At 42.7% G+C, this 22,520-nt stretch overlaps 1 protein-coding gene and 1 long non-coding RNA gene across 3 annotated transcripts in view; one reads left to right on the top strand and one right to left on the bottom strand.

Annotated features, from left to right (window-relative positions):
* LOC309359013 overlaps nucleotides 1-19,088 on the bottom strand; it is an 812,289-nt gene extending 793,201 nt beyond the window's left edge. Inside the window, exons 1-2 of one of the 2 annotated variants that reach the window (XR_014163695.1) lie at nucleotides 18,748-19,088; nucleotides 17,817-18,564 (exon numbers count right to left, since the gene is read on the bottom strand). This is a non-coding gene — a long non-coding RNA (uncharacterized lncRNA). Of the gene's footprint in view, nucleotides 1-17,478; nucleotides 18,565-18,747 lie in introns of those variants that run through there. The other variant, XR_014163696.1, reaches the window with a different exon arrangement.
* Nucleotides 9,343-21,171, top strand: COMMD9 (COMM domain containing 9). Its single transcript, XM_081892153.1, has 6 exons — nucleotides 9,343-9,447; nucleotides 11,255-11,380; nucleotides 11,860-11,999; nucleotides 12,737-12,771; nucleotides 19,090-19,193; nucleotides 20,234-21,171. The coding sequence occupies exons 1-6, from the start codon at nucleotides 9,382-9,384 to the stop codon at nucleotides 20,372-20,374; spliced, it is 612 nt and encodes a 203-aa protein (XP_081748279.1). The 5' UTR covers nucleotides 9,343-9,381; the 3' UTR covers nucleotides 20,375-21,171.
* Nucleotides 21,172-22,520: the final 1,349 nt, after the last annotated feature.

The following is a 22,520-nucleotide window of genomic DNA, read 5'->3' on the forward strand; positions in this document are numbered from 1 at the left end:
CAAGGTAATTTTGGCAGGGATACAGCAGTGAGCCTTCTCTGTGGCAACACCTAGCGGGTTGGACCATCTTACTCAGTGGTTGCTTCAAGACAACCTGTTTATTGAGCATTGCTCCTGATTTCTTTGCACACAAGTTACAGGAAGGTTAGGCTATTTATTGAGCGTACGTTCCAATTTATGGGGATGTTAGCCAATGCTGTGTCTTACCATTGTCCTCCCACACTTTCCAGTGTGTTTCCCCATCACTTTCCCAATCACAAAGTGTCTGGCTTTGCGGGGAAATGGCTATATTGCACAAAAATCACTCAACTGTCATTGTGCAACCTGAGTTTGCTGGTATGTGGTTGATTCCCACCCCTAAATAGCCAGCCTGGGGTAGTTGTCTTGCTTCCTCTCTGATGGTTTTCTGTTGCCAGATGAGGACCTTCCTCTTTTGGCAGGCCAAACTGAAAGTATTTCTGATATTTTTTATAGAACTAGCCCAGGTTGTGCTCATCTGCTGTGCCATCTTTTAGCATTTAAATTCTTGTTGAGATGTTTGCGATTGTTTTCAAAACTGGTTTCAAGTCACCCTAAGTGATGGTGGTGGTGTTTCTCTTGCTTAAATGGAAGGGTGGGATGGAAATACGTTAAATCAATAAATAATTAAAATAAAGGATACGGATTTGAACCCAGGTATCTCCAATTCTTGTCCGACTCCTTATCCCCTGCACTGCTTGGCAATTCCAACCATGCGTTTGGAATGACAGTGAGTCACAGTATAAGAAATATAAATGACAAGGTCTTGTGGCTCCTTAAAGATGTACGAATTCTGTTATGGGCTTTTTGTGAACTAGAGCTAACTTCATTGAATGCTAATTTGGATGGGCTTAAGGTAATCTATAGCCATGTTATTTTCTGAGGTTTTATTCCTTTCCCTAGCGCTGTCTTCCTCTGAAATCTGTTCTGAAGACATTTGTAGTACTGACAGCCGAAGTTTGGGAGTGCTCTTTCTGCATTGCTAGGATCGCAAGTGATTTTGAGGAAAGTGAGCTACTGTCACACATACCATGGCTGTGACACTGATATTAGTTAAGTAAAAAAAGGGGGGCATGTTGCGAACCGTTCAGGAACTTGGCTCAAGGACTGGTTTACATCTCCCCTTCTTCTTTCCATTCTATTGTTTCCACCAGGAGTCATTAAAAACAAAAAAAGCAACTGCAAAATGGACTGAGGGTCAGAAGAATGCACCTCCAACGTCACTTCTGTTGCAGCAGCCAGACAGCCTAGCAGGGCATTAGATGAGCGGTTAAAACACCTTCAGCTGTGCCCCATCACCCTTAACCTTCAAATTGCACTCTTAAACCTTTTTTTCAAAGCAAGCATCCATCACATTCTTTTCTTCAGGTTGTTCACTTCTGTTGTTTCTGTTTTCCATGGGAGGAAGTTTAAAAATTGCCTCAGTTTCAAGTCGATTTTTGCCTTCCTCCTTCTCAGAGCTTGGCTCAGTTCCCTAATTTGCCAATTGCAAAGGGCTGCAATAACAACAACAACAAATGTTCCAAGGCAAACAGAAACCTGCTTTCATTCACCTTTTATTAAACTGAAGTGTTTCCATTGAACAGAGACCGCTACACCAATTTTCCCCAACTCAGGCTCAATTGGGTGCTTAATCGACCTGACGGTGTCTTACCCTTCTATAAAGAATCATGATATTACAAGGGTTCTGGGTATTAATTAAAGTTTCTAAAGGATTTGGCCAGTTGGATTTAACAAGAGTAGAGAATATATGTATCGAAAAGCAAGTAAAACAGTTAATTTCATTAATGCAACAACAGGGAGCCAGTGTTAGGTAGTGGTTGAGAAATCGGATGTGAACTGGGGAGACCTGGTTTGTGTTGGCACCCACCACACTTTTATGTATATGAGTATCAGCACCTTATTTTTACCCCCAGCCCCTCAAAAAGGAGTGCACACATGCAATGAACACATAAGCATGTAGTAGGAATGCTATCACTGCTCACAACTTGAGCACTAGAGATAAGGAGGCTGTCAGATTCTTCCACCCAATTGGGACTCCTGATTGGCCAGGCACATGTTTATTTATGTATATTCCTCCTTTAAGGTGGCGTACAAATAAAATTGAATAAATGAATAAAATGACAATAAAAGGATATTGAAACAAACCAAGTCATCAGGATTCTGAAGCCATTTTCTGTCATTTCTCTCTCTCCCTCTCTCTCCTGGGATCTTTCCCTCGGTGGTGATAAGATGACCCTTTTCCCCAGACCACTGAATGCATGGCTGCAACAGAGTGCAAGGAAGAGCACAATCAATGGGAGCATCAGTGTCAATGTGTGGTTGGCAGGGGCTTTCTGCATCACACTTTCCTTGAATGTGTGGGAGGCTTTGTTTGAATGCACTGTCTCTCAGCCTAGTCTGCTTCACAGGGTTTCTGAGAGCATAAAAAGAGGAGAAAGTGCTGTTAAACATGTAAAATGCCCTTTGGAAGGTTCCTGTTTTCAGTTTCCTCAAATGAGGGGGTATTCCTGGAAGCAGCTCTGGCTTTGAATTATGTTATCAGTGGTGATGTTTTACAACCATAATTAGACACTTTATAAACCAGCACCAATATGGAGCTCCTGATTAGCTTAAATCCTTACAGGAATAGTTTGTGCTGCATGTTGGTACCAGAGAGGTTGGACGGTTGTCTCAAGTCCTTTAGGGGACAAAATAATATCAAGAGTTGTCTTGACTTTCCTTTAGGTGATCTGGTAGCTTAGACATAGCACGGTCAAGCAAAGGAAATTCCTTCCAGCTGCTTCTACATGATATTCGTCTTGGTCTTAAACCAAGAGGTGCATGTCCATATTGAGAGCAGTTTTCTCTTTTCTTTTACCTGTCTGACACAAACTATTATCATATTTAAAGTGAAAGTGAGCTACAAAAACTTTCATCAAGGCTTTTCATCTGGAAGCCACTGGAAATTACCATCATTGCCATCTCTCTTCTAAATTTTCCAAATGTTAATCAGTTGAAGGACAGAGAAACCTTACATTTCATGGACAGTACAAAAAAAAAATTCAGTATCATCCTCACCTACAAAGTTCAGATGGGTTTATCTTTCCTTTCAATGATGCCTAGTTATATGGAGCCTGTTAGAATGATCAGTTCAGCTGAAACTTCCTCACATGAGGTAATAAACTCCTAATCAACCATTAGCTTATTTCACTAAATTTATCATGCACAAAAACAGGCCAATAAGGTGAAGCTGGGTGAGTGGACCATGCTCAAATATGGGGCTTTGCCCACTGCAAGTTCACTGCAATTGCTACCCAACCCATGGACATGTTTAGTTGGAAATAAACCCACTGAGAACGATGAGATTCCCTTTTTTGTAAAATGATAATGCTGCCTTTTCATCTTTGCTTTGTGAAATTGTCCCCTAAGGACCCATACTTAGATTTGGAGATGATCTCATGCCATGGGCAGGTTCACTGGAAACCGGATTGCTGAAAACGAATGTAAATTGCCTTTTCATCTCTGGACATCTTGTGTTTTGGAAAGCCACAAGAACATGGCTGGTCCTAAACTGAAAGGTACTATTGCAGAGAATTTAACACAGTTGAGGAAAGCCAGTCCTTGTACTAGATGAGAGCCATTAACTTTTAGAGTATCTCTTCTTCATGATGACATTAAGTGGATCAGATCCCTACTGCACAAAAATAAAGGGCTTGAAGTCCTGCCAAATTTTGGCATCTGGTAGTTCTTATGGAATGTTACATCTGCTCACAATAACAGTGTAAGGGAATTGAGTGCTCCTAGAATCACAGGTTACATTGTCACCATTTGAAACAGCAAAGGCCACTCCTTTTTCAGCCTCCTCTGAAAAAAAAAAATGGTTGGCCTAATATGGGATGACCAAAGAACCACCTTGGTTCTGATATTATTATATGCCAGATATTACATCTACTCTCAATTTTCATCATCTAGCTGGGGATATGGGAAAGCAGCATTGGAACCACTTATGAGAACACAAACATTCCTCCCCAAACCAATCATGATCCAGAAATGTGCCGTCCTGCCTTTGGCGATCCTAACTCTCCAGTGTGTGCCTCGTAGAGATAAGCAAAGCTAAGATTGAACATAAAAGTGACTGTGCTGCTGTAAGGTGGTCACCAGTTAAAAGCTGCCCTTTGTAGGGGCCAACAAAAACACCAACCCATTGACACCATAGACAGCTGTGTGGAGGCAGGATAGTTGCTCTTCCTGTGTTGCTGCGCCGCAAATAGTAGTCCTCATTCAATAGTCCCAAATCAACCAAAATGCAGTCCCATGAGCCTTTCAAATAGATGTTGACTTACACCACCCTTTTCGCCAGTGTAAGTTCAGCTTGGTTGCCAGATCGCGTGACTGAGCTGAACAAAGTTAAGACCCAGCATATAGTGCTCACTCGAAGGACAGATCATGAAGCTGAGGCTCCAATACTTTGGCCACCTCATGAGAAGACAAGACCCCCTGGAAAAGACCCTGATGTTGGGAAAGATGGAGGGCACAAGGAGAAGGGGATGACAGAGGACGAGATGGTTGGACAGTGTTCTCGAAGCTACAAACATGAGTCTGACCAAACTGCGGAAGGCAGTGGAAGACAGGAGTGCCTGGCGTGCTCTGGTCCATGGGGTCACGAAGAGTTGGACACGACTAAACGACTAAACAACAACAAATATGTCTCCTATGCCCAGTCCTACCTCTACCACATTCCCAGAATGCCCATTTTCAAGGTTTTTGCAGCCTAAAATCCAGGTTCCAGGACTGAGATATTGATTTTAACTATCTACCCAAATCTTTAGCTACAAATTTCCAGTAATAATTATTTTTAAAGGATGGTCCATGAGAGGTTGGTTTATACAGTCCAATAGGAAGTTCTCTCCTATGCAAGCAACATTGGAATGAATGGAGACTATGCAAAACCACAAGTGCTCTTCATTTTGGTAGAAACTTCCCTGTAGGTTGTGCCCCATAGGGCAAAACCATCAGCTATCTTTCATGACATCCAAAATCTGCCATCTCAGGCAGCTGCTGCCTTGCTGTCCCTTATAGGAGGGTCGAGCTGCCTCTAAATCCCACCCATAAAGGAAGGGGGATAATATCCAAAAGATGGGTGAGAGCCTTCAGAGTGAGAGCATGCAATTAGATAATAGCCCAAGGACTGAGTGATCCGATCAAGATAAAAGGTAATGCATTTCCTATGAATGGACATCAGGCAATGAGCTGCAGTAATCACTGCAAAGAGAATACAGTTCAAAGAGATGAATGGAGTGAGAGTGGGGGACCGGAGGGAGCCCAAGACCTTGAAAAAGACGTCAGCCAGCTTTTGCAATCAATAAGCAAGCATCCCTGGGAATGACACAACCTTGATCAATGAGTCTAAATGATGCACATCATACTATGATACTAAATACAAAAATATTCTTCTCTGCAATAGGCATTCTAGCCATGCTGTTAACTAGTCCTGTTTGTATGACCCTTCAGTTTGGAAATATTTGTGGTGGCTAGTTTAGTACTAATAAGCAACACCGATGTCTTAGGGGAAACACTGAAAATAGCAATAGTAGCACATTAAAAGTGATAATGGTGGCAGCAAAACATCTCTGTTGAACAAGCCAAGTATCTGAGTGTGGAAGCAGTCTCAGTCAATGTCCTTAAAAGTTATTCAGGATAGTATGTGTATATGAGTGTGTGAGTTGTGTGCGTGTGTGTGTGTGGCTTTTTTCCCACTGGAACTCACCAAGACTCAGTTCCAGCACTTATCAGGTGGGCACCATTGCAGTTATAAGAGAACAAGGGATGTGTTCATGGTGAATTCCGGCACCTCTTTTTCTAGAAAAATAGCAGGGTGGTGTGGGGTATAATGCAGATGAGACAACATCAACCACATAATAAAAGTGTCCAGCACTGCCACCAGAATTTTCGCTTTTTTAACCAAAGTACCTGTTTAAACAGAGTTGAGAAAAGCATTTGCTAGATGTGCAGATAATTACAGACACAATGAGTGGTATTCAACATTAGTCCTCCTTTGAGTAAACCTATTGAAATTAATGGACATGGCTAACTTAAGTGCTTTAATTTCAACAGCTCTGCTCTGAGTAGAATTTAGGTTGATTGAATGCAGCCCAATATTACACAACGCACTTTTATGCTGTTTGGTTAACTCTAAATCTATTTAAAAGAAGTAGAATGCTATATATAAAGCCAGTTCTCTTGGCATCCACCAAGCCCACAGCTGCCCAAACTATGGTTAGCCCTTGTCTGTGTGCAAATTCACTTCAGAACTGCTTAATCCTTTTAAAAGGAAAAGTGTCAGGGTTGCTATCATATACCCCCCCACAAGCAAAATAATTTTGAACTCTAATGACAGAGCAACCATTAGAAGTACACCACACAGGACAATCAAGGAATTTAACCATGGTTATTCCAGACAGAACAATTCAGAGTCAGGAAATAACCCACAACTTCAGACTGTGCAAATCAATATTACATATGCCCAAGAAAGATGCACTCTGCACATGCACTTTTGATTGAGAACTCAAAGTGCCTGCACATCCAGAAATCTGTTAACCATCTACATAGCAATTCTATGTGTGAAAAGCTGCATAGAAAATGTCTGCCCTTTTTCTTTCACATTGCAGATAATGCTTTCTACTACACAGTCTCCTTAAAGTCTCTTTAATGTTTCAAAGGAATCCATATAAGTGGTCCCTCCTCACAGCTGATCAATCTTAATTAATTTCAAGAGGCTGCAGATGGTAAAATGATACTCTCAAACAGCTCCCTCAGGAATCTCTCTTCCTACTGCTCATTAAAAAAAATAAAACAGAAGAGAAATTATACTTTCTTCAGCATTTCTTCTACTCTTGTAACTGATCTAGAGAAAGTTGAAATTGAACCCAGGACTTCTGCAAACAGGAGCCCATCCCTTAGGAAAGTCTTGCATTTCCAATGCAGTGCAAACAACTTTTGTGTGTTTGGTTAGATGCAATCTTTGATTTATTTCAGGAGAAAAATGCAAATGAAACCTGTTTTGCCAGCAGTTTGAAAGATATGCACAAATAAAGAAGCCTTTGGAATATGTAATATATAAGGCACTGTGGGTGGGAGAGAGATGAATTAAATAGGGCAGAAGAAGAAGATCTTGTTCACAGAAATGGGATCTGAACTTTTCTTGCATGGGAAGATTTACTCACTAGCCTCTAGGACCTAGAGCAGTAGCTTTCAGATATCCCACTATAGGGTACATTTTGCAGGATACATCTGGCATATGGCAGAGGTTTCTGGGGACTGTTTTAAGGCACATGCGTAGTTCACATGGGGCACAGCTGGATTCCATTGTTGCTCTGTTTGAACAGCACTAGCCTATAAAAGTCTAATCTGAGCCAACAGGGGCTTGATCACATAGGAAGATGAACATACGCTGCTGCCTTATACTGGCAGTCCATTGGTTCATTTAGCTTGGTACTGTCAACACTGGCAGAAGATCTCCAGGGTTTCTGCACAGGGCATTTCCCAGTCCCAGCTGTAGGTGCCAGTCTAAGCGTGGGCTCCTCCCTGATCTTCAATATGGGTGGGAGACGGGCAGTAATTTAAGGTATACAGAGAATATGCTCAGGAAGCATTTATTCTGAATCTTTGTTCTAACTTCCCTTTGATTGTCTGAAGACAGCACAATGCCCAATGCAGCTAAGGGAGGGCAAGCAGGTTCTGCTTCTGATGTCACATGTCAGTAAGGACTCAGACATCCAGCTACTGGAACAGGAATACTAGAAACTGCCTTATATGATGTCAGGTCATCCTTGGTCTATCATCTAGGCCTGTATTGTCCACATTAACCAGCTCCTGTTCTAGTTTCCTACAGGGGACATTCCCAGCACTACCTTGAGATGCCAGGGGTTGAACTTGGGACCTTCTGCATGCAAAGCAGGTGTTCTACCACTGAGCTAAGGCCCCTTCCCTTGTTCTGAAAGCCCTTTGCAATGAAAACAGAATTCACAGCTCAAATGGCACCCCTCTCCCACTCATGTGAAGCCATTCCAGGAAAACTGTCCTAACACATGAGCACTTACTTGGGAGTGAGAGCTGCAGAGTGAAAAAATAGGCTGTGACAGCAGAATTATGGACTAAAACACTGGAGGTGGGGGTTAAATGTCCCCCTATTTATACCATATGCTGTATTGTACATGTGTTGATTTATTGACTATGTTGCAGCCATGAGGGCACCGGCAAAATATTACTGGCATGCTACTTGTTTTTTAAACCCACAACAAATTAGAAAACAAATTATTGGGTTGCCTCCAGACAACCTGTTTATTGAGGGTTCATCCCAATTTGTTTCCGCTGAAGTTATACAATTTCTAACCTGGATAGCTCAGTTGGTTAGAGTATGATGCTTATAACGCCCAGGTTGCAGGTTTGATCCCTGTATGGGACAGCTGCATATTCCTGCCTTGCAGGGGGTTGGACTAGATTATCCTCAGAGCCCCTTCCAACTCTAGTGCATTTCCCCATCACTTTTTACTACAAAAAGTCACTATGTTCTTTACGCGACTTTGCTGAAGAAGAGCACAGAATTTGACTTCAATTGTGCAAGCCTGTTCTGTCAGGATGCCGCTGAATCCCTGCCACAAAATAATGGCAACCTGGAGCTCAAACGAGGGCCCACCTAAAAGAAAGTTAGTAGTGATGGGCATGTTATCATTTTCTAGTGCCTGAGAAGGATTGCAACATTGTAGAATGTTTTGCATGCAAAAGATTCAATCCTTAGCATCTCCAGATGTGGTTTCCTTGCTTTGGAATCCCGGAGAGAAATCATGCCAAGCCAATACTGAACTTGATGAATCGGTGATACTACACCGCAGAAGCATATCCTCCTGTTTCTAGGAGAGAAATAAACTCCACATTTCTTCCTTCTTTAATAGTCCCTTTGTTTTCGGGAGATACGCCGTCTCCACATAAATACGCGCGCGCGCGTCTTTCGTTTTCTCCTCGGTCAAGGTTTTAAATCAAACTGGTTTGATTTGCATCTTGCGAAGCAGGCATCTACTGGTGCAACCCGAATTTTAACAACCAGACTAAGTATCTCGCCATTCATCAGCCCTGCAAAATTTACGCAGGGTCACACAGCTTCTCTTGCGCAGGTTTAAGGAACAACGAACCAGCTGCGCCAGGGAAGAGGGCTTCACGACTTTCGTTGCCAAACAGATACTTTCCCCATAGCAGCCTAACAAGCTTCCTCCTCCGTCAGGTTTACAGAGGGACTACAGCTCCCACAATGCAAAGCAGTCTAACAAGCAGCCACGTGACTACAATCACCCTCTCCTCTTCCGATGTTGGGTGGCATCAGGTCACATGAGAGAAGGAAGTATGGCTGCAGTGGGCGAAGAGGATTTCGCGGCGCTTCAGATCTTGCTGAAAGTAGGTGCATATTTCTTTATTTGCGGGCAGTTGTTGTTTCCTGCAAGATCTCTCAGCTCTGATAATTTTTAAAGCACGTTGTGGGGGTGAACGGGTGATATTGAAAATCAGTTATTTATATCATTCGACCATGATGGCACTGCTAATGTCCAAAGTGCTGCACATTTTTTAATGTATCTTTACAATAACCCTGGCAGTTAGGTCGGACAGGGCGGTGGCTAAAAAGAGATTTGTCGAAAGCCCTTCAAATGATTGAAGAAGTCCCAGCGAAAGAAGAATGGGTACAAATATGGGTACAAATCAAGATAACAAACTTTTTATAAAAGAATGGAAATGGTTTATTGAATATTTACAAATAAACTGTGAACAGATAAGAACATTGGCAGGATTGCTATAATAATCTGCAGTTTTATAAGAGTATAGATGAATAAAGGAGTAAGTTAAGTTGATTTGGAATATGCAGAAAATGTAAAAATAAATTTAAGGAACCGCAAAAAGAGGGGGAAGGAAGTCAAGTTTCAAAATGTTAAAATGATTACAAAATTATTGAAATGTATAAAATTGAAAATTATAAATAGAAAAGAAAAGAAAGCTCTTCAAATGAGATCATGGTGGAGTCAGAATTGGAGCTCTGATCAGATTGAAGTTCGCTGAAGTCACTGTTACAGTGGTACCTCGGGTTACATACGCTTCAGGTTACAGACTCCGCTAACCCAGAAATAGTACCTCGGGTTAAGAACTTTGCTTCAGGATGAGAACAGAAATTGCGTAGTGGCGCAGCAGCAGCAGCGGGAGTCCCCATTAGCTAAAGTGGTGCTTCAGGTTAAGAACAGTTTCAAGTTAAGAACGGACCTCCGGAACGAATTAAGTACATAACCAGAGGTATCACTGTATTTTCTCCCCTCTTTCAAAGAACCTGTTAGTAGAATCGTGTTTTCAATGGGCTCATTCTTCCGTTTGAAAATCAACCCGGATGCATGCCTAGAAACATTGTGTCACATTTTATAGACTACATGGGTGGGATTTTTCATTGATGCTGACATGTAAGGTTAAATACCCTTCCCCCCCTCCAAAAAATGGTAATATCTTTTGGATTGTTTAGGGCTATCCAATGACACTGAATGTTAGAAATTTAACATTTTCCTCCAGGCTCCTGCAAAATGTAGTAACAGCCATCAACTTTGACGGCTTTAAAAGAAGATTACAGAAATTCATGGAAGAGAGCCGTCATGGCTAGTAGCTGTTGATAGTCCTACATTCTGCCACCCTTGTCAGAGGCTGTATGCCAATGTATGCCAGTTGCTTGGAGTAACAAGTGAGGACAGTGCTTTCGCACTCTGGTCCTGCTTGAAGGTTGGCCACTGTGGGAACAGCATGCTGAACTAAATAGGCCTTTGACCTGATCCAGCAGGGCTCTTTTTACATTCACAATCCTACATTCACAGTTGCATTCATTAAGTCCCATTGCATTGCACCTCCAGAATATATGAAAACACAGTTTATAAATACTTATAAAATAAGGTTGCACAGCTAAATCGCTAGTTATCAGTGAGCCATCCCTGAAAAGGAAATGAGGATAGATAACCGTAACTGGACATGACATTGATGGCCTTTCCTATTTCCCCACCCCCACCCTCAGTTTATGATATTAAGAGGTGTTATAACCTCTGTAGATGGGATCCAGTTTAGCTTACATGGCTAATGGCAGCTGATGAGAGCTAGTTTTCATTAGTTTGTGCAAAGATAAATTTGAGCTGCACCATATCCTGTGTTTTGAAAAGGCTCACTGTTCATTTCTCTTTGCCAGGCTTCATCGAAGGATGTAGTTCGGCAGTTATGCCAGGAGTGCTTTTCTAGCTCTGCAGGTGGTTCTGACAAACTGATCGAGAACACGTGTTCCAGTCTCTCGGTTACACCAAATGAAGCAAGTCAGGTAAGATTTAGGCTGTAACCCTGTGCATGATTATCTGGGAGTAAGTCCCACTGAATAGATATGTGTTGCACTATTAAGTCAAGTTGGCTTTTTTGACAGATCCTGATGTTTTATCGCTTTTTTATTAATAATAATATTCTGTTGGTAGCTGTCCAGAGTGGCTGGGGAAACCAGGGTATAAATTATTATTATTATCATCATCATCATCATCATCCTGAGGAGGGAGGGGCTGGTTAGGTGTAAAGATTGAGCAGTAAGAGCTCAGAACAGGAAGAAGAGAGCCTCTAGCTCAGGGGGCAAGGAGAGATCAGGGTTCAGGATTAAAGGGCAGAGGCCACATGGTGAACTGGATTGATGGGAATCAAGCAGCAGAGTGCATATATATGATATAGTGTGTTGGTGGTGGGTTGAAGGCGAGAGAGAGATTGCCACGTTTTGTTGACATTGTACCTGAAAGATCTGTCTGGTTCCTCTTGCAGCTGATCCGATCTTTGCACAATCTTACAAGACACACAGTCTATCATGGCCTGACGTCACCAGAAGAAATTCTCGCCCTCTTTCCAGAAGGATTTCACCAGAATCTTAAAAACCTCTTGACCAAGATAATTCTGGAAAATGTGTAAGTGTCATTGAAGCCGTTTTCCATAGACCACTGGTCCATATAGCTCAGCATTGTCTCCACTGACAAGCAGGGTTTCAGGGAGGAGTCTTTCTCAGCCATGCCTGGATATACCTGGGATCACACCTGGGACTTTTGGCATGCAAAAGATGTGCTGTGACACTGAGCTGCAGCCCTTCCCGTCAGGTTTGTGGTGTTGGACAAAAATCCCCCCAACGGCAGTGGATTGGTAGGTTAGTCAGGCTTCACACTATTACCAGTTGTCCCTGCTTTCTAGCTGGTCATTGGGTGTGTGGTAACACCAGATTCCCAATTAAATGGTCACTATGTGTTGGGATTAAAGGCAGGCAGCGGTGACCTGTCCCTTTCAATGGGAAGTCACTTTTGCACTCCCTGAATGGTGGAATAAGGCTGGAGCCGTAGCCCCACGTACCTGGGAGTTTGCCCCATTGGAATTCTGTACGACTTCTGAGTAGACATGGATCCGATTGCACTCTAAATCAGACCCAATGCCCTCCATTGAGTCCATTGCATATTGGAATTTGTCAAAAGTTTGGTTTATTAAAACTGGAGGGGCTGAAACCTCTTGTGCTCCTTCAGACTCCTTCGGACTTGATGACTGCAAAATGGTACTTCATGCGGCAAAATAGCTTTCCTGAATCCACCTTCAGTCCCTGCTGCTACTCTGTGTTTCAAAAACAAATGGTGCATATTTGCATTTTCTCTGCTCTTTTCAGCTCTTCCTGGAGAAATGAAGCACAAGCCAGTCAAAGTAAGTAAGGGACTTTGTGGAGGAGCAGTTCTCATTTCTGAAATGGTTACCCTTGCATTTATTGGGGGGTATTTATTAGGCTGTCTTGCTTTGGGAATGGACTGGATGAGAGGCACCAAACTGAAGCTCAATCCAGATAAAACTGAGGCAATGTTAGTGGGCAGTTCCCTAGACTGGATGGATGGGCGGCTGCCTGCTCTTAATAGGGTTACACTCCCTAGGAAGGAGCGGGTATGTAGCTTGGGGGTACTACTGGGTCCTTTCCTGTGGCTTGAGGCTCAGGTGGCCTCAGTCATGTGGAGTGCCTTGCATTAGCTTCCATTAGCCAGCATGGTGTAGTGGTTAAGAGCGGTAGACTCGTAATCTGGTGAACCGGGTTCGTGTCTCCGCTCCTCTACATGGAGGAGGCTAGTCACACTTCTCTGAAGTCTCTCAGCCCCACTCAACTCACAGAGTGTTTGTTGTGGGGGAGGAAGGGAAAGGAGAATGTTAGCCGCTTTGAGACTCCTTCGGGTAGTGATAAAGCGGGATATCAAATCCAAACTCTGCTTCTTCTGGTGGCCCAGCTGTGCCCCTATTTGGGATAGCCTAACTTCTCTTCTCTATGCTCTGGTAACGTCTAGGTTAGATACTCCAACACTGTATGCTGAGGGTTGCCTCTGAAGATGGTTCAGAAACTTCAGCTGGTACAGAACTCGGCAGCCAGGTTGCTCACTGGGGCAATACTCTTTGAGCATATTATACCGACCCTGGTCTGACTTCACTGGCTGCCAGTTAGCTTCCAGGCCAAAAGTGCTAGTTTTGACCTCTAAAGCCTTAAGCAGCTTGGGACTGCAGTACCTCAAGGACCATCTCCCCCACCCTCAAATGAACCAACCCAGACCCTGGAGTCATAATCTGAGGCCCTTCTTAATATGCCTCTTCTGTGAGAAATCTGGAGGGTGGCAATACGAGAATGGGTCTTTTCTATGGTGGCTCTCCACTTGTGTAGTTCTCTCCCTAGGGAGACTCACCTGGCACCCTCATTATGTATCTTTAGGTGCTGGGCAAAAATGTTTTTCTATAACCAGGCCTTTGTCTGATTAAGCATTCTGTGGACATTTAAATGTGTTTGCCATAGGGGGATTATTGGTTTGTTTTTGTTTTGTATTATATGTTTTCATGTTGTGAACTGCCCTGTGATCTTTGGGTGAAGGGTAATAATAATAACAATAATAATATAACCATCATCACCACACTTACGTAGTGGCAGTTCCTTTCCTCACATGTTCTCTGTATGAAACCATCTTTTTAGCTCTGCTACTTATCTAACTTTTGACTAGCAACCTTCTATACGGAAAGTTTGTGCTGTATGAATGAGTTACAAGGATCTACATGCTATTCATTAGTAAAAGGTGTGTAATGAACACCTCAGCAACTAAACTGTGCCATCAGTGTGCATGTTATGAGAGGATTGGCCCCTGTCCCATGAAGCTTACAATTTAAAAATTAACATAGGAAACAGAGGAATTGGAAGAAAGAGTAAACAGGAAAGCAAAATGTGATTGCTTGTTTGTTTGTTTGTTTGTTTGTTCAGTTAAGTGCTTACTTACCAGTGGAGTTAATAGTAGGGCGTGGGAATCTTGGTCTTGGTTCACCATAAAATGTAGCGGCCTTGTTAGCAATTATCCAGTACAAAGTTTATCCTTTGGCTGTGGAAGGAATTAATTTTTGAGCATCCTCTCTATGTTGCCTCTGGCTCTTCCAGCTCGCACATATGGTGTCTTTGTGATGTTGGATGAGAGGACTGGTATCTCATTCTAGTAGGGGAAAAACAAATGGTATCTTATGCCAATACAAGGTTGACTTCTTTTCAAACACTGTTTTAGATAAATTCCTCTCCCACCTTGTCCTAGAGCTGTGTTGCCTTTTTTTTTTTTTTTTTTTTTGCACGAGACGACAGAGAGAGAGAGAAGTAGACTATTGAAGGTGATGCTTTTTTGTGCAAGGAATCTATTATTGTTGTTCATATAATGCCTTCATTATATGATGGCGGCTAACAGATTGAGGTTGAACCTTGACAAGACAGAAGTACTGTTTTTGGGGGACAGGAGGCGGGCAGGTGTGGAGGATTCCCTGGTCCTGAATGGGGTAACTGTGCCCCTGAAGGACCAGGTGCGCAGCCTGGCAGTCATTTTGGACTCACAGCTGTCCATGGAGGCACAGGTCAAATCTGTGTCCAGGGCAGCTGTTTACCAGCTCCATCTGGTACGGAGGCTGAGACCCTATCTGCCTGCGGACTGTCTTGCCAGAGTGGTGCATGCTCTGCTTATCTCCCGCTTGGACTACTGTAATGCGCTCTACGTGGGGCTACCTTTGAAGGTGACCCGGAGACTACAACTAATCCAGAATGCAGCAACTAGACTGGTGACTGGGAGCGGCCGCCGAGACCATATAACACCGGTCTTGAAAGTCCTACATTGGCTCCCAGTACGTTTCCAAGCACAATTCAAAGTGTTGGTGCTGACCTTTAAAGCCCTAAATGGCCTCGGTCCAGTATATCTGAAGGAGCGTCTCCTTCCCCATCATTCTGCCCGGACACTGAGGTCCAGCTCCGAGGGCCTTCTGGCTGTTCCCTCACTGCGAGAGGCCAAGTTACAGGGAACCAGGCAGAGGTCCTTCTTGGTAGTGGCACCCGCCCTGTGGAACGCCCTCCCATCAGATGTCAAAGCAATAAACAACTACCTGACATTCAGAAGACATCTGAAGGCAGCCCTGTTCAGGGAAGTTTTTAATATGTGACATTTTAGTGTATTTTTCATCTTTGTTGGAAGCCGCCCAGAGTGGCTGGGGAAAATAAATAAATAAATAAATAAATAAATAAATAACAACAACAACAACAACTATTATTATTATTACTTCAAGGTTCATGGTAGTCTAAAGAGTTTTTTAAAAGATAGGATGGGGAAATATATGGACAATAGGAGTCTTATCCAAATAAAGAGAACAAGAATGAACATCCGTTGTCAACTTATGCTTGTTTTGCCAGCAAGGTAAGGGGGGGGAAAAGAATTTGCAGAGTGTATTTTTAAAAACAAAAAGCCAACAATAAAAAAATATTTCAACAGGATACCAGCTAGGTTGGCTGCCGCACCATTGAATAAAGGAGTAAAAGGTGTGCAGAGAACCTGAACAAACTTATTTGAGTCTGTTCTCACACAATAGATAAGAGAAGCATATAAAGCTGCGTTATACCGAGTAAGACCATTGGTCAACTTGGCTCAGCATTGTCAACCCTAATGGGCAGTGGCTTTTCAGGGTTTCAGGCAGGAGACATTTCTAGAGCTACCTGGAGATGATGGGGATTGAACGAGAAACCTTCTGTATGTACAGCCGTTGTTCCACCACTGAACTGCTTTATGCATTGTATGGAGAAAAAAGATAGAAAAGGGTTTTTTTCCCTTCTCTGTGTATTGTGCTACTGGAACTTTGGGTCGTTCAATGAAACTGATTGGACAGGAGATTCCGAATAAACAAGAGAAAATGCTTCTTCATATCACAGATACACAATAATCCTTGTTGATGAGCCCCAGCTTGACTTTTAAAGGCATTAAGACAGATTTATGAAGCTTAAGTCTATTAGCAGCTACCAGTTTTGCTGGCAATATGTAATCATAGCTCTTTCCAACTACAATTCTAAGATTCTCTGGGACAGAAGCTTTCTGTTCTCTTCCCATTTTGGTTCCAACTGACATTCTCAGCAAGAGATTTCAGCAAGTGTTACTGAGCAGCCAAAGAAATGTGAATACAATAAAATAAAGATGGAAACCCTAAATGCAGTGAAATTAGATTTGGTGGTGGTTATTTAATAAAGGCCATGTTAAAAATCCTTAGCTGGTTTTCAGCTGTGGTGTTAAATTAAAAAGCAGCTTTTCAAATGACTTGCTAGATAAATTAAGCAAGCTTCAATTCCAAGTATGCTTGTTTGGAAGCAAGGCCCACTGAATTCAATGAGAGTTGGCTCCCTAATAAGTTTGTTTAGGTTTGCAATCTGCAGAATATTTGGGATTTCTTGCTTCCCAAACATTTGCACAATTGCTGCTTTCTGCAGCTGTTAGAAATAAGGTCAAGGTTTTGCTCCGGGAGTCATCAGTCAAGTAGAAGTGTCCCTAGGGCACCCAGGGGCTGATATCCCTTGCAGTATAAGGGCATCCTTTTGTTAGCAGGCACCAGAATTGCAGCCATGTTCTTTCCATTGGTTGGTTTTCAGAACCTGATTTATTTGTGGCTGTTGAGTGCCTACCCACAGCGCCTCTCGAAGTGGAAGCTTGTCAGAGGGAAGGGGGATGATGGAAAGAGATGTTTAAAAAATGCACGAAGGAAACTCCTAGTCAGTTCGGCCAGATTGGATGGAGGACTGAGTCTACAATCCTGTATACACTTATTTGGGAGTAAACCCTGCTGAATGCAGTGGGACTTAGTAAATAGCTGTGAAGACTCTTTTAAAAAAAATGAGACCACTGTCATAATTGTGCTCGTCAATTTTTCAAATGTTTGCTGACATTCTTTTAATTCTGTTCTATTCAAGTGCAGAATTAAGGTTAAGGATACGGAATTTGGCACCGTGCAAACTGATTTTTTTTATATATAATTAAAAACAACAACAAAATTTCTGGCTCTTACAGATATGAAAATGGGCTTGAAATGTTGTGCATCATTTTTTTAAAATAAATAAATAAATTCACTGAATCATCAGAATATTTTACAATACAACAAAACAAAGGACCAAGTGGCAATTTGCCATTATAGATCCATGATGCATGGTTAACTATTGCTTCAGACCATAAAAAGGTTTGATCAAGAAAATGGGAGTATTGTTTTCATAGAATCAGAGATGACTAATAGTAGTGAGTATGCACATGTAATCAGTGCTAAATTTACATTGCATGGATAACCTTGGGGCTGGATTTCTTAATCGCATTGTGTTGGAGCTCTCGAACATGCACTTCAGTATTACCTGGAAATGAGATTTAAATAAACTTTATTTAACAATGTAAAAAAACAACAACTAAAAACAGTCTTAGTGGTTAAGAAATCTACGTATGACTTTTAAGCGTTGCCGAAACAGAGAATGATTACCCCATTGCTCTGTGGCAGGCAACAGGGTCCTCTTCCATCTTTTCTGGTGCTTCTTCCCTTCCTCTTCCAGTAACAACATACAGGCAACCACATGGCAATCTTGGGGACACCTTGCCTAGTCTCTTCACAGCTCTGGGGACTAAAGTGGAGAGTTCATGCTCTGTTGTTGTTGCTGCTGCTGCTGTTGTTGTCATTTTAACAGGCTGAGCCAGACCCTTCTTGTCTCTACTTGAAGAGAAGCCTTGTCTGACCTTTAGCGTTCTCAAGGGAAACGGGGCTCTTTTTAGCCAGCTTGATTCTTATTTATGGCTTGTCTATCTTGGCAGGATCAAGAGCCAATATATTCTTTTCAGAGCCAGAACATACACAGCAAACAATGCTGGGAACATATTTTAAATCCTCCAAATGCCAGGATGAAACAGGGTCTTGGGTAGAGGTCACCCACATCACCTGCCACCTGATTAGGAAGAGGCCAAAGCCAACTGACAGAGCACAGACTTTTTTCACCCCTGGGACCATTATTTATCATAATTATCCGACTTTCCAAAAATTTAACACTTCTTGAGATAGAGCACATGCTTTGCTTGCAAAAGGTCGCCAGCATCTTCCAGATAGGCCTGGGAGAGACCCCTGCCTGAAACTCTGGGGACCCACTATGAGTCCGCCTTGACAAAACTGCGATGAGGTTACATTTTAATATTTTAATGTTTCAATACTTTAATGTTGTATTTTAATTTTGTTTTTCAGTTGTAATCATTCAACTTGTTTTTATTATTGCTTGTAAGCCGCCCTGAGCCCGGCCTTGGCTGGGGAGGGCGGGGTATAAATAAAAATTATTATTATTATTATTAAAAAAACTGGGCTTGACAAAACCAATGGTCTGACTTGGTCCTGTGATCCTTTGAGCCATATCTGCCTGGGGTGTTCTGACTCTGAACTCTGGTCCCCCTTGACATGCATAAGCTCTACTGATGAGCCGCACTTCTTCCCAACCTTATATGAGGATGAAGTTTTATATAAAAGCTACAGTTTTACCATTAGCATGTGAACCCTTCCAGGGTTTTTTTATAATTTGCTCACAGAGATATCCCCTGAATAGCTCTGAAATGACCCCTTGGAGTGCGGTCCATGAGTTCAGTATCCTGATAATTACAATTCAAAGGTCTGTGTGTGTGTTCATTCATTCCATTTTAATTCCAGTTTCCCTGCCCCGGCTTGTGGATCTGGACTGGAGGGTAGATATCAAGACCTCCTCGGACAGTATCAGCAGAATGGCTGTCCCTACCTGCCTGCTGCAGCTGAAGGTATTGTTTCTTGAGAGCCATTCATGACCCACCATGCTCTACACAGTCCCACCTATCAGCAGTGTACCAGAGGCTGAGAAATTATCTTAGCTTTACAGCTTCTTTGGGGTTGTGAAACCACTGAAAAGCCACAGCACAATGAGAGGAGAGTTGCAAATTATGAGCATCTGTGATGACACATGATTGCCTGTGACTGTTTTTTCACCCCTGGCCTCTAGACAGTTTCCCACAGCTTCTAAAGCTCTACTTGTACAATGGCTTACTCACGCTATTACCAGGTCACACTATATCACCAAGACTTAAGTGTAAAGTCCCATTTATTTCAGTGGTGAAAATCCCATAAACTTGGTTGGATCCACACTAAGTGGGCTAGATCCATACTAAGTGTAGCTTGCTTAGTGTGGCTCCAGCCCACTGTCTTGATAGAGTCTTAATTGATGGAGTGGTGATTGTTCAGTGATGGGGACTTTGCATCCACTGCAAAGCAGAAGTACCAGCTTTTTGTGCATACCTCGTTTTATGCAAGAGCAGCAAAGCTGCATTCAGACATAGCTGGAAGGTATGATGAGTCAGCTAACCCAGAAGAGGGAAAGCATCAGGTTGGTCTCTGGTTAGGACTTCTGTGACTCCTTTTTTTGAAAGGTGACTAGATAAACTGGAATTCAAGAATGTTAAGAAGATAAAGCAGATGTAGCCAAGCCCTGCAGATGCTGTAGGAATCCAACTCCCATTAGCCCTTGCCAGCAGAGCCTAGTGGTCAGGTCTGGTGGGAGTTGCAGTCCAACAATATTGGAGAGGACATCTTGTTGAATAGCCCTGCTTTAGAATTTATGGCTTGTCCACCAAAACAACCTTCCTGGCTGGGTATGGTAGAAGCTGCACATTGGAAAAAGCATTTTGTGTTCCTTAAGGATAGGGAAATATCCCTATTCTCTGTCAGTAGAAATATTAATCTGTCAGAAGAGAAGGAGGGCTGGGATTAAACCAAAAAGGTGGTTTTGATGGTGATTTCAAGCTCTGGGATATTTTTTCTTTTTCAGATTCAGGAAGATGCTGCCTTGTGCGGGAATGACTTCACAACCTCAGCATTGACAGTAGAGTTGAATAAGCAAACACTGGACACTATGTTAGATGGCCTGGGAAGGATACGGGACCAGCTTTCTGCTGTTGCAAATAAATAAAGCCTGGCTAAAGGATTCCAACAGCTTTTCGCATGTGAAAGATAACTCTCCTGTCTTGCCAACCTGGCTGTGACATTTTACCAACAGCCAATCTTTGGGTTTCTCTTCCTCCTCATAACCAAACATCATTGTTATTTTTTTACTTTTCAATGAAATGGCATGGGGGTTTTTCCCCTTCAGAAGCAAAGACTTCAACACTTTCTTGCTCCGATGCCTTGACATAAGCTCATAATGACAATCAGGACCTCCTCTTATACATATTCCTAGAGAGGCTCATAACTCAGCTTGTAGCAGGAACGAAGAGCAGCCGATGAAGCGGACTGTGTCTTCTGCCTCTGAAATGGGGGACTAAGAAGCATGAACATGGCTAATAGGCTGGCTTACAGCCTCAGCGCACTCTTGAAAGGTGTTTGCTGAGAAGTGTGGGATGTTGGTCTTTTCCTCCTCACTGAGGCACAGCTTTTGAAGCAGACCATCCAGGCTGCAGTGCGTTCTCTCGTGCGGCAGAAATACCTTGTGTGTGAACTTTTCAGTTCCAAGTTTAAACTGCTGGAATGAATTCAGTAGCAAGTAGCACCAATCTGATGATGGCGAGAGAAAGTTTTGTCACTTCGTGTTGGCATTAACAGGAGGCTCTGTGATAGACTTGGATGTACTGAGAAAGGTTGCTAATGGCAACTGGTTCCTGTAGCAACAAAGTCACTGCACACATTTATGAATTATTAAGTGTTTCATTTAAAATACAACTATTGTGCTAGATGGATTTATGTTTGCTTTAAATAAAACAAACCAACAAACCAGGGCCTTTTCCTTGTTTTTCTTCTGGTGATTAAGTTTAGCATTTGCCTTTGGTACTTTGAAGTGTGCTGTTGTGGATTTCTTATTCTTATTTTTTCTTTCCCTTTCAACCCATGGGTTACATCTTTAAAGTTCATGGTATACCTAGATCTCCTTTTCTTTCTTCTGTAAGCTGTGTTTAACCGACCCTTTAACCACCCCTTTACTGCTACTAGAACAGCATTGAACTAGGTAATCATAGAGTTGTAGAACATAAAAACCTCCAAGGACCGAGAGTCCACCACCTCCTGAGGGAGTCTATTGCAGCTTTTGCTGGTTGCTTTTTGCCCAACTCAAAGGTATCCTCGCATCTTTCTTGCTTGACGTGACAGAGAATGGAAAGGGCAGTGTACACACACGTCTGCACATGCATGTAGACAACTGGCTTTTGAATGGCTGGAATGTAGCTTACTGCCTTTATCCTGTATTTTTATCTTGTGAGCTGCCCTGAAATCTGGATGAAGGGCAGTATATAAACTTAATAAATAAACAATAATAATTTAAAAGGAAGAGCCACAACCATTGCTCCACCCACTTTTGTCTCTGGCCCCACCCACTGTTGGAGTTTGGTCCCCAGAGAGTTACTCATGAAGAAATGTGGCGCTTGTGCCAAAAAAAGTTTCTGCACCCTTGGCCTAAAAGCAAGCAAGTGTCTTGTCTCCACTCCTTTAAACAAAGACATGAAGTTTTGTTTCCTTCACCTGAAATACATTCATTCATTTTTTTATTTTGACATTCAGTATGTTAATTCTAGGGACGCGGGTGGCGCTGTGGGTAAAACCTCAGTGCCTAGGACTTGCCGATCGCATGGCCGGCGGTTCAAATCCCCGCGGCGGGGTGCGCTCCCGTCGTTCAGTCCCAGCGCCTGCCAACCTAGCAGTTCGAAAGCACTCTTAAGTGCAAGTAGATAAATAGGTACCACTTTATAGCGGGAAGGTAAACGGCATTTCCGTGTGTTGCGCTGGCTCGCCAGATGCAGCTTATCATGCTGGCCACGGGACCCGGAAGTGTCTGCGGACAGCGCTGGCTCCCGGCCTATAGACTGAGATGAGCGCACAACCCTAGAGTCTGGCAAGACTGGCCCATACGGGCAGGGGTACCTTTACCTTTACCTTTTAATGTTAATTCTATGCTATTAATTACACAGTTTTCCCTGCATCCTTCCCTCTTTGTGGACAGTTTTGTACATAAAATGGCTGGCTGATTTATTTTCTGCAAAGCCTTGTGTGGCTGGAATTGCTCGAGCGTTATTGAATAGCTGTCGCCCACTCAATGTAACTTGATTAAGGTTTAATAATTCAGCTGCCGA

This window comes from Podarcis melisellensis (genome assembly GCF_964234715.1).
Source record: "Podarcis melisellensis genome assembly, chromosome: 1".
Lineage (NCBI taxonomy): Eukaryota > Metazoa > Chordata > Lepidosauria > Squamata > Lacertidae > Podarcis > Podarcis melisellensis.

What these genes read in the sequence shown, in the direction of transcription:
- COMMD9 (XM_081892153.1), top strand. Translation starts at nt 9,382, where the DNA reads ATGAGAGAAGGAAGTATGGCTGCAGTGGGCGAAGAGGATTTCGCGGCG. An exon ending in CGCTTCAGATCTTGCTGAAA is followed by an intron (nt 9,448 to 11,254) that starts GTAGGTGCATAT and finishes TCTCTTTGCCAG; the next exon opens with GCTTCATCGAAGGATGTAGT. An exon ending in TGAAGCACAAGCCAGTCAAA is followed by an intron (nt 12,772 to 19,089) that starts GTAAGTAAGGGA and finishes TTTTAATTCCAG; the next exon opens with TTTCCCTGCCCCGGCTTGTG.